The sequence below is a fragment of the Chenopodium album genome, chromosome 13 (assembly GCF_948465745.1).
Source record: "Chenopodium album chromosome 13, dcCheAlbu1.1, whole genome shotgun sequence".
Taxonomy (NCBI): Eukaryota; Viridiplantae; Streptophyta; class Magnoliopsida; order Caryophyllales; family Amaranthaceae; genus Chenopodium; species Chenopodium album.
In genome coordinates, this window is record NC_137846.1 from 5845513 (window position 1) to 5857031 (window position 11519).

The window sequence follows — 11519 nt, forward strand, 5'->3', positions numbered from 1 at the left end:
ATAACTGATTCTATATTGCAACATATACAAAGTATCACTTAAAAATATTTTATTCTCATGAAGAGAAATGTTAGAACATCGGTCAAATCATGTTCATGTTAGATATGTGTTACTAGTTGTGTTATCTGGTTCGATAAAGAATTATCGATATATTTGTTAGTTGATAGCTATTTTATGTAACTTGAACTTCTTATTCAATCCTTCCCCAACCCACCTATTCAAACATTTTTATTTTTTTGTGCTCAAATACTTAGTATCTCTTTTTTGCCAAACATCTTTTATCAAAAATCCCATTTATATGACTTACAAGTTATATCACATTAGAATTACATTGTGTATTTGTGTCAACTTGTTTATATAAATTAATTTAAATTCAAGTCATTCTAAATTTAATTCGGACAAAATTATTCTTTTACCATGATTCAATATTTTAAACATCAAGAAACCTTTAAATTTATACTCTATAGGATGTTATCAAAATTCCCTTACCAAGTCAACAAAAACCAGAATTTCCTTTTACATAGTTACTCGTACTTCCTCTATCCCAAATTACTCACAACAGTTTGACTTTTTACATTATTCACACATCTCTCTTTGACCATCATTTTTAACTGTTATATGAAAGTCATTGTAATCATATAAGATGTTGTTGGGTCTATTTTAATGTATAGTTTCTTAATATAAATTTTTTATAACTTATATAAATATATAATAAAAGATATTAACAATCAAATATGTACATCAACAAGCGTTTAAAACGTTAAGTAAAGTGGGACATAGAGAGTACATTCTTACATTAAAAAAAAAAAAAAAAAAGGTAAAAACTTTGTAATTTCCACAACTCCTCTTCTTTCGAATTCATAATCTTTGTCAAGAAAGTGAGAAACATCAAGAAAAGACTGCTTGCAAAGTTACAATCAATCTTTCTTCCATTCTACTCACTCTCTCACAAGATCTCTTAGCAATTTCATCGCAATGGTGCGTCTTCTTTTTTTCCCCCTTTTTATATGAATTAATCGTTGTTAAAATTCTTCTCTTTCTTTATTTTTTTCTTCAATTTCCTTTTTTTTTTTTATTTTTTTTATTTATTTATCGGGGGCTTATTTTTATCATCATACCCTGTGTAATTAGTCTCTATGTGATGAGTAAGATTTCTATGCGAAAATTCAAACCAACCTGTTTAATTTTAATTTAATTGTATAATTTAATTTAATTTCCCACAAATTTAAAATAAATAAAAATCGACACTTTAAGGTCTGGGATTTAAGAAATCATGGTTCTTGAATTTAATTTTTTGTTTGAGTATAATTAGGGATTTGGGATAAATACCCAGATGATTAAAGCATGATTAGCCATTAAATTGGAAGATAATTGAGCTCTTTTGATGTTAAATATACTGGGATTTTGATTTGGGCCTATATTTGATGATGGATTGAGGAAATTTAGAATCTTTTTTATTGGGTAGAGGTTTGATCTCTGGATAAATCAATTGCAGGTTAGAATGAATATTGTATAATGGAGTTTGAATAAGTTTTATGGAAATTGTGAGTTATTCTGTGCTATGAACTTATGTGTTTATAATATAGGCTTGTTAGTCCCAATATGAACAATAAATTGCCCCTAATATTTCGAAAGAGACTCCCACCTATGCGCCAATAAATGGAGGGCCGAGCTTAAGACGATGTTGTCAATCTGAAGTTGCAACTATATGGATTAAACCATTATTCAGAAAGACAACAATGAACTTGATAAGTCGTCGTAATTTGTTCCATTTTTTCCAAAGCTGAAGGATTGTGAATTTTTGGGTCATTGGTGCGTTTTAGATCAGTTGATTTTCTCAAGGGTATATCTTGAATTGAGCTCATTGAGATTTTACATGAAAGAATTATTGTTTTGGATCATGCGATGATTTGATGAATATTAGAAGACATAAAGATTCTCCATTTTTCATGGCCTGTTAATTCTGCTGTTTGTGACTTTGTTATCAGTTTTGCATCCAATATTCTCAGTTTATAGTAAAATGCAGATGGTACGATAGTGTTCTTACTTTGTAAGCATTTTGTACCAAAATACTTATTTTTGGTGCTAACTAAGAATGCTTGTTTTTTTATTTTTTTATGGTATTAATAGAATTCTTTTTGGTATTACATGTGTACCAACTAGGAACAACTTAGAACCAACTAAGTTTTGCTTTAAACTAAGAAGTTCCCTCTATCAATGTTCCCTTTTTTGTATGAGGGAGGGCTTGGGTATTGTAACCCTTAAGTGGATAGTTTTTGGTAGTTAATAAACTTCTATAGTACTCTGATGAGTTTCTATTCAGTATATGCTTTCTCCATGGTTGTATCGGTATTTATTCAGATTAGTTGTCAGTATGTAAGAATTGATACCTATGTTCGTCTGTCTTTATTATGAGAAACGGTTTGGGTAGGAATTGAGTTACTATGGTGTGCTCCAAGTAGTGAAATAATTTGTCTGATGCTGATGCCATGATGTGGTTTTTTTTTTTTTTGGAATTTTTTGTTTTAGTGAAGTTTGTTGACTTTGATTTTCTGGATTTGGTAATCATATTATTAGTCAAGTGCTAGAACAGTGAGGAAAGACAAGCCACGTGGGCGTCATCATGGTCTCACTCAACAAAAGAGGCAAGAGATTAAGGAAGCTTTTGATCTGTTTGACACTGATGGCTCAGGTTTTGAATCTATCTAGTGTTTTTAAGTTTTGTACGGTAATGCATCTATTTTGCTCTCACCTGATTTGTTCAATTTGAATTATATAGGGAATATTGATGCTAAGGAGTTGAATGTTGCTATGAGGTATTGTTCTTTGTAAACCCAGAGGTAATTATTTTCTTCTCAATTACCTGACCTAAAATTGTGTGGTTGCAGGGCTCTGGGTTTTGAGATGACTGAAGAGGTATTAATCTGTCATTTTTGGTTATGCGTTGATTATGATTGTAGCATTTCTTCTGAATACTTGCACAAAAATGATTTATGTTCCTTGCACTCTTCATTTTATCCTCAATTACCCATGTGGACACATGCACTCGGACAAGGTTATGGACTCCTTACCTAACACGTCATTACTTACCTAGGCACCTTAATTATCTTGAACCACATATTCGTAGATATAAAATAATACAGGTGAGAGACAGTGAAGAGGAAGTTATGTGTATATATACACACAAATGAACTTTAAATGAGAATTCATTCAAGAATTAGCAAACAAGTCAACTTAAAATTGCGTTTATGAATTTACAACTGGAAACGAAGATAAAATATTTTAACATGAGGAATATGGTTCATTAATGTCATGTTCTATGCTAATGTCTAATTTAAAGACAGCGTTCTCATGTATGATAATTTTGGCACTTGAACATGTATTTTTTCTCTGTGCTTATTCAATGATACCATCAACAAACTACAGTATATTCGGCATCTCTCATAGGCTCCATGTATCCCCCCCACCCCACCACCAGAAAATAACTTTTTAATGTCTTTTAAGGCATCCTTTTGTAGATATATGTTTACAAAAGTTTCCTCTGGTTTGCAATAAAATATGGGCAGGGCAATTGGTTGTAGGGGCTAGGGTTTCGGTTAAGAGCTGGTCTTGACCTTTTGTCTTATTTCAGCAAATCAATCAAATGATTGCGGATGTTGATAAGGATGGAAGTGGTGCCATCGATTTTGATGAATTTTGTCACATGATGACTGCTAAAATGGGAGAAAGAGACACTAAGGAGGAATTAATGAAAGCGTTCCGTATAATCGACCAAGACAACAATGTAAAGTTTAGCTATTCTTCATTTATCGTTATTTTTTCAGTCATAACTCATAAGTGAGATATTTAAACCATGGTTGGTGGTGTAGGGAAAGATTTCTCCTGAAGATATTCAACGTGTTGCAAAGGAATTGGGTGAAAACTTCACTGTGAAGGATATCCAAGATATGGTTGAAGAAGCAGACCGAGACCGTAAGCTTCCTCCTTTTTCTGCTATGATTATAAATCTTATACTTGATACTTCCCATCTCTATATGATTGAGCTCTTCGGAATCAGAAATTGTGTGTTAAAGTTCTTTGAATACCCGTAATGATTTGTAATTTAAAACTAAACTCTTCTGTTCAGCATCTTGGACTAGCCATCCTTAAGAAGGAAGTTAAAAGATCATCAATTTAGACAACTTAATATATTTATAGATGTAGGTTAGCTAAAAACACACTGAGCTAAATTCAATGTGATTACATTCCTTATTTCTGATGTTAAAAAAAGAGTGCTTATTTTCTAACCATATAGTGGCCTCTAAATCGTACAGGTGATGGCGAGGTCAATGTTGAGGAGTTTTTGAGAATGATGAAGAGAACGTCATTTGCATATTGAAATTGAACCTTGATTAGCACTGCACCGTGTTTTACTAGAAGCTGCCCCTACTGCTGTATTTGATGTTTACATGTCGAAAGCTAATGCTGAGCGTTGCATTTGCTTGGTCTAGCTATTTTCCTTTGAAGAGTGAGGGATTGCTAATGTGTGTTTTATGGGCTAATGCTGTTTTATCTGTTTCCATATAAATTATTTGTAGCGAAAACTGATATGAATTTGATATTTCTGTAGAAGTAATGTTAATGCTGAAAATTGTGGCTTTTGTATCAAATTTTTCTCATTCCCACGACGGAGTCCTACCTTTATTGGTCATGGAGCGGACAAAGAACTAGATATTCATTTTGTCTAGAATTAGTTATCATAGTGTCCTAGTTCATCCTTATGAAGGATGTTACCTGAAATTTTTGTAATAAGGACACTCTAATTTTCTACAAGTAGTTTATATCACACTGTGAACCTATGAAAAATCCTCAATTAGGTAAGTCTTTAGAAATTATCTCAATTCAATAATCTTTTATATAATTTAAGAGTCGTTTTTGCAAAACTTCATCGCAACACTCCAAACCCCCAACTTTCAATTCTCATGCACTCTTTTTTTTTTTTCCTTTTTAATATATTTAAGAAAATAACTTCCACATCCCAAATTATTTTTAAAAAAACAAAACAACTTCCTTTTAAAAAAAAAAATGTAACTTTCATTTATGTAATTTTCACTTATACTAATTTTTTTCGTAACGACATACTTATTGGGTACAAAAAAAATAAAGTAAAAAGGGGTGGTGATTTGTGAATTACTATTTTATTAGCAAGATATAGAAAGTGTTTTTTTTTTTTTTTTTTTTTTTTTGTGTGAGGTGTTTGTTACATTGTGGTAATTTGTAAATACAATGATTTATTTTAGTAACAAAGTTTACAACAAATGGGGTGGTGGCGCAGTTGGCTAGCGCGTAGGTCTCATAGCTTCTGAGTAATCCTGAGGTCGAGAGTTCGAGCCTCTCTCACCCCAATTTTTTTGTTTGTATAACTTTTTATTACAACCTAGAGCAAAGCTTGGTTCTTTGGTATTTGTTTTTTTGATCTCTACAGCAGAAGTAGTAGTAATAATAAACGTTTTGAACCTCGAATACAAGTTCTGAGGGAGAAGACAGGCAGGAAGTTTCATTTTCTGCAAATACTAACACATTTTAAACAAAACGTTAAACTGAATTGCTGCATCTGCAAAACTTGACTTGTATTATAATTACCGGGGCGTGCTAATTAGCCAAAATAATATAGAGATGTACAAAACTTTCTTTATACTTTGCCAATCAAAAATGTGGATCAACAAAGTTACAAAAGTTTATATAAATTGCCTGTACACAATGTAATGATGTACAAATCCGTGGCACTGGCTTGAAGTCAACACTACCTAAGAGGTTATTTCGCCTCTTCAAATTCACTCTTGCGAAATCCTAGCTTTTAATCGTGCTTTTGGTTCGTGAAAAAAACTTCCCAAGCCCATGTTTGTCCCGCCTGTCTAATGACATGCCTGCTTTAGCATCATCTTTTGCTAACTTCCCATCATCCTCTTTGCTCAATGTTGAAGTATTAAGAGCAGTATCAGAAGATAATGTATCTGGTTTTACATCATTTTGAAGCGGTGACTCTTTTTCAGAGACCTCCAATAGCTTCTCTGAATCCAAGAAGAGATCTTCAAGTGCTGCGAGGGACTTCAGTTGATTTCCAAGTGATGCAATTGTCTTCTGACACTCAGCCATTTTATTCGCAGCAACAGCTAGCTCCTTTTCCTGTCATACATATCAACATTTAACAATCGTAAGTAATATAGCTGTTTTATGATACTTTGACTGTGTATATCATCCCATTCATCAGCATAGTTTACGCTTGCATAAAATACTAGCAAGTTTTATGATCAATTGTAGTGCTGAGTTGGGTCTTTGTTAAATTAAGGGATCACAAATTTAAATCACCACCAGCTTATACCTTTCATCTAAAAGATTCTAAGATCATCTTATTGATTGATTGAACAATTTATTTATGTTCTCAAAGGAATAAACTCGAAATAATTATGTGAAGGTTTATGATTGCATCAACTTGACGACTTCTAGCTGCATGAATCTACCCATTCAAAGCCACAAACACTGAAAACAAAGTTTTATAAGCCTGCTGCTAAATCTATCTACTAGTATATGATCAAAAACTCTAATAAATTTAGACCAAGTAAACTGACCTGCTGTTTATCCAACTCATCTTTTGAGATTGGTGAAAGCTGAAAGCCAGCTTCAGACTTCATTTTTGTAAGTTCATGTTCTAACTTCCTACACTTAGCAGCAAACTCGGCAGACAATGCTCTCTCTTTTTCCACCTCATGCTCTAATGTACCAACTTTGGCAAGTATGGTTTTAAGTTGTGACTCTGCTTCTTCTTTCTTTGCATTTGTCATCTGAAGCTCTCGATTAGCTGCTTCTTTTGATCCATTCACTGAAGCTAATTGACTTCGCCAGCTTTCAGCATCATGTTTCATTCTTGAAAGCTCATTCTCTAACAATTTACACTTACCACTAAACTCTGCTGACAGCTGTCTCTCCTTTTCGGCCTCTTTCTCCAAGGAACCAATCTTAGCAAGCAAGGATTTAGCCTCAGAATTTACATCTTTTAGTTGTGATTCTGCTGCTTCTTTCATTACTGTTGTGCTCAAAAGCTCTTGCTCAACTGCCTCCTTTGATTCATTCATAGATGCTAACTGACTTTGCCATTTGTCGTAATCATGCTTCATCCTAGAAAGTTCATCTTCCAAAGCCCGACACTTTTCTGAAGAGTCTGCGTATAATGCCCTCTCTTTTTCAATCTCACCCTCCAGAAACCTGACTTTAGACAGCAGCATTTCTCTCTCATCCTCAATCGCTCTATGCTGGGACTCGGCCTCTTCCCTTCTTACATTGGCATCATCAAGCTCCAGATCAATCGCCTGTCTCAATTCATTTGCCAAATCTAACTCAGCCTGCAACATTCCTAACTTTTTATTCGTTTCTCTTAGCTGTGCTTGTGATATCTTTAGTTGATTCTGACATGAGCTCAGCTGAGCACCTGAAATCTTCAACTTATTCTGGCATTGAGATAATGCCAAAGCTAAATGTACCTTTTCTGATTCAACAATCTCAATCTTCTCCTCAAGTTCAGCTATTCTACCTACCATGGCATCAAGTTCCGATTTAAGTGAGGAGCTGTCATTTGTACTATGTTTGTCTCTCGAGGTTGCAGGTCCAAGAGAGCGGCTTCTATTTTCACTTTCCGGCAATGCTGCTAGCTTCTCCATCTCTAGGAAATCATCCATGAGACCAATTTCAGGTGAAGGGGGCATATGGGATTTCGAGGGGCCTTTCTCAATTTTAAGAGCAGATGACCATGAATCTGAACGGCTCAACTCACATTCATTTAACCTTTCTCCACTATCTGATTGGCTGTCATTGAATGACTTAGAGTCATTAAATGAAGTTACTTTACGAGCCATGTTTTTTAACCTACGGCATTCAGCCTCAAGTTTAACAACTCTCTTTATGCTCTCTAAGTGATGTTTACTGGCTGTTTCCGCTGTTTTTGTGCTTAAATCCCTCTCAAGAGTCCTTATTTTTAACTCTTCTAATTGAGAATTAAGTTCCTGTCGCAAAGAAGCATTTTCTGTCTCTACAGAACCCAATTTGAGGCGAAGATCAGACTCCAAAGAGGCAGCAGCTTCCACCTTAGCATTTGCAGTTTCAAGTTGGGCAAGAAGATCAGACATCTCAATGTCCAGCTCAGACTTGGACTCTGCATCTTGTGATCTCTTAGAAATGGCTTCTTGAACCTTCTCATTTTTCTCTTCTCGCACTTGTCGCAACTGCCTCAGGCACTCCTTGAGGGCCCCATCAAGGTGGACTACCCTATCCTCAAGTGACGAGTTTTTCTTTGTTGCAATATCAAGTTGCTGCTTTAAAGTGACTACCTCATTTTCAGCCTTTTCCCAACCTAAGATTCAATCAAATAATAAAATCAGCAGATGAAGATAGTTGGAGGAAAACTTTTTTGTGTGTAATTGTTATAAGGTCTATCAGGTCTGAACATTGAAATTCACAAAGAACATAATTCAAAACGAGAGTATGGTTTCGCAGCAATAACAGAAGGCTTGGCACAGTAATGACTAATGAGCTACAGGAAGCAAAAATGTGACTGCACAAATATTTTGGGGAGAAAGAACATGAGATATACCTGTAACAGCTTCCTCTGCAACTTTGGAATGCTGCTTCACCAATTCCTCCTTTGCAGTGATAGTTGCAATTGCAGCAGATAGTTTCTCAGTCAAAATCTTCACTCCATCATTGGCATCTTCATCAGGTGGTGCAACTTTCGAGGTAACTTCTGGTGATTGTGTATTTTGATTTGGAGATGCCTTGAATAATGTAGAAAGTTTCATCAGATACACGGCATATAATACACCATTCTATCAAGGTAAACTATTGCCATAATTACATGTTTTTATTTAGATATGCCTTCAATAAGAAAACTATTCCAATACCAGATTCAAAACCAATAGTCTCATCTTAGATTGTACTCACAACTTTGCCAATGTAATAACTTTTGCATTGTATGGAGTACTGGTGTACTAGTCTCATCTTAGATAGTCCTCACAACTTCATCAATGTAATAACTCTTGCTTTGTACGGAGTGCTAATGTACTACACTTCTATAGCACCAATATGATCATTCTCACCCACCAAGTCGGGCTTGGCGAACAATACATGAAATCTAAATAATTTTGGAGAACAGAACATAAAATCTATGCAAAATTCTTTGTTTTAGTTTGATACTAGCTATCAGCAAAAATCTGAAGTGGCACAAGTAATAAGTTAGTAAAAGATGCATTTTCACTTGGAATCTTATTCAACTTTAATGTTCACAAAATTACCTTAATCTAAAGTAGAATGTAATCCTATCTTATATCCCCTTCCAAGCTCCAAGCTAAGTATTACTAAGTTAAAAAAAACTACTAAAATATAATTCAATGAGTTATACTTTCATTAATGTCACAAGAATGAGCAAACTGGCATTTAATACACATTGATAAATCCATCCTTATGACAATAGTATGTTAGATTTGAATTAAACTGATGCATAACACATTGTGATCAAAGCAAACTAGAATTAAATAAATCTAATTGAAATTGACATACTTTAATTAACCAAGATTTGAATTGACTTGAACACAATGTGATCATTTACAAACCTGATGTTCATCTGAAAACCTCTCAGAAGGAGATGATAGTGATCCTGATCCTGATACTGAGCTATCGGTCTCGGCCCCCGGACTCTTGTCCGAGGACTTCCTCCTCCATAGCCAACTCCGGCGGTCCATCAATTGATTCACCTTGATCCCACTTCACCTCATCACCCTTCAAAATTTCTTCAAAATTACAATTCAATTTTTTTTGCCCCAAAATTCAGCAACTTTCAATATTTTGAACAACCCTGAAAAGATGGGCAATATTTCAGAATCTTCAGAATGTGCAAATTTAAGGATCACCGTACTATAATAGATAAGGTAGTTTTTTTTAAAAACAAATATAAAAGGTTGGTGCTTGCCAACAAACTATTGATGTTTGACAATGAAATTTGTCAGACCAAAAATTGAATGTTTCTTTTTTTGTTTTTTGAAAATTTAAAAACTTTGCTTGGAATTCAATTCTCAGCTGTTCTAACCTCTAATGATAGATGACAGAAATCTGAAAAATTACATAAATTTGCCAAGAAATTATAAAATTCTGAAAATTTCAAAACTTTAAAATTACTTCAAAAATTAAATTTTAGAAGAAAAGGGGTTTGATTGTTACCTACAAAAGTATCTCTCTTCCTACAGTGACAATTGACAAACAGAAGAGAAGAAGAAAGGGATGGGAGGATAGAGAAAGTTAATTATGATGAGATCATGACCCACAAAAATCATTCAAAAAAAATTAATTAAAAAATATCAATGAAATCTGGAGAAATAAAGCAGAAATGTGATATACCCACTGATTAGAATATCAAAAAGATTGAATCTTTGGTTAAAACAAAGACACCCAGAAGCTTAAATCAGTAATTTAATTAGTGAATAAAAAAGGGTAAATCTCAAATCCCAAAAAATTAAAAAATTGAAGATCTGAAGAATGTCAGAGTGTGAAGGGAGTTTGGGATTAGTGAAATTATATTAATTAAGGGCCTGTTCATATTTACTGAACTGAGCTGAATTGAACTGAACTGAACTGATTAGAGCTGAACTGAACTGAACTGATTGGAACTGAACTGAACTGAACTGAACTGAATTGAGCTGAAATGAATATTTTATGTGAGAGGGAAATTAAGAGCTGAACTGAACTGAACTGAACTGATTGGAACTGAACTGAACTGAACTGAACTAATTGGAGCTGAACTGAACTGAACTGAATTGAAATTAAGTAAATGTGAACAGGCCCTAAGAATGATCTGCTAACCATGTGGGTTACCAACCCAATGACATGGAGTCTGAGTTGGACCAAGGTGGAAGCTTAGGTGGACAATATGCTAGTTTAAAAAAGAACTGATTTCTAGGTAATTAATTATCTTACTAGATTAATGTAAAAAAGAACTGATTCTTAGTTTATCTTTTTTTTGACTGGGGAATTCTACTCTTGAAATCTACGCAATTAAAGTACTACTAGTAATTCATTGATTCTTAGTTTGCCTTTTAAATTCTGATTACATTACAAATCTAAAAAAAAAAGCATTCTTCTATTCTCATAATTTGTATAGTTTGAATGTTTGATCAATCAAAAGAAGAAAAACAAATATACAATCGTATCTTACTTTTAAATTGTCAATCGTTATTGTTTGAGATTAATGTGGATGAACCGGTGATTATCGCAGGTATGTACTATATATATATACATGTCAATGCATCAAGATTTTTTTTATTTATATTTTTTAATAAGGGAAAGATTTTACTCATTATTTTATATAGACAATGCATCAGTTTATATATATGTGGGTATCTTTTAATAGTATTCCTCCGCTAAATCCCTCGGATGTTTCTATCTTTTGTTTTTTTCGTAAAAGACTGATGATGTTTCTATCTTATATATGCATTTGGTTT

At 33.7% G+C, this 11519-nt stretch overlaps 2 protein-coding genes and 1 non-coding gene across 3 annotated transcripts; 2 read left to right on the forward strand and 1 right to left on the reverse strand.

Annotated features, from left to right (window-relative positions):
• Positions 1-831: 831 nt before the first annotated feature.
• On the forward strand, positions 832-4690 carry LOC145576103 (caltractin-like). Its single transcript, XM_081633888.1, has 7 exons — positions 832-978; positions 2578-2692; positions 2780-2816; positions 2889-2916; positions 3632-3784; positions 3870-3972; positions 4314-4690. Exons 1-7 carry the CDS (start codon positions 976-978, stop codon positions 4376-4378), a joined length of 504 nt encoding a protein of 167 aa, XP_081490014.1. The 5' UTR covers positions 832-975; the 3' UTR covers positions 4379-4690.
• A 609-nt stretch (positions 4691-5299) lies between these two features.
• TRNAM-CAU (transfer RNA methionine (anticodon CAU)) lies at positions 5300-5384 on the forward strand. The gene is given in 2 exon segments: positions 5300-5337; positions 5349-5384. It is a non-coding gene; the product is annotated as a tRNA-Met (tRNA).
• A 272-nt stretch (positions 5385-5656) lies between these two features.
• Positions 5657-10177, reverse strand: LOC145576104 (filament-like plant protein 3). The gene is made up of 4 exons (XM_081633889.1): positions 9639-10177; positions 8624-8804; positions 6609-8383; positions 5657-6165 (listed from the first exon to the last, which is right to left on the reverse strand). The coding sequence occupies exons 1-4, from the start codon at positions 9765-9767 to the stop codon at positions 5830-5832; spliced, it is 2421 nt and encodes an 806-aa protein (XP_081490015.1). The 5' UTR covers positions 9768-10177; the 3' UTR covers positions 5657-5829.
• Positions 10178-11519: the final 1342 nt, after the last annotated feature.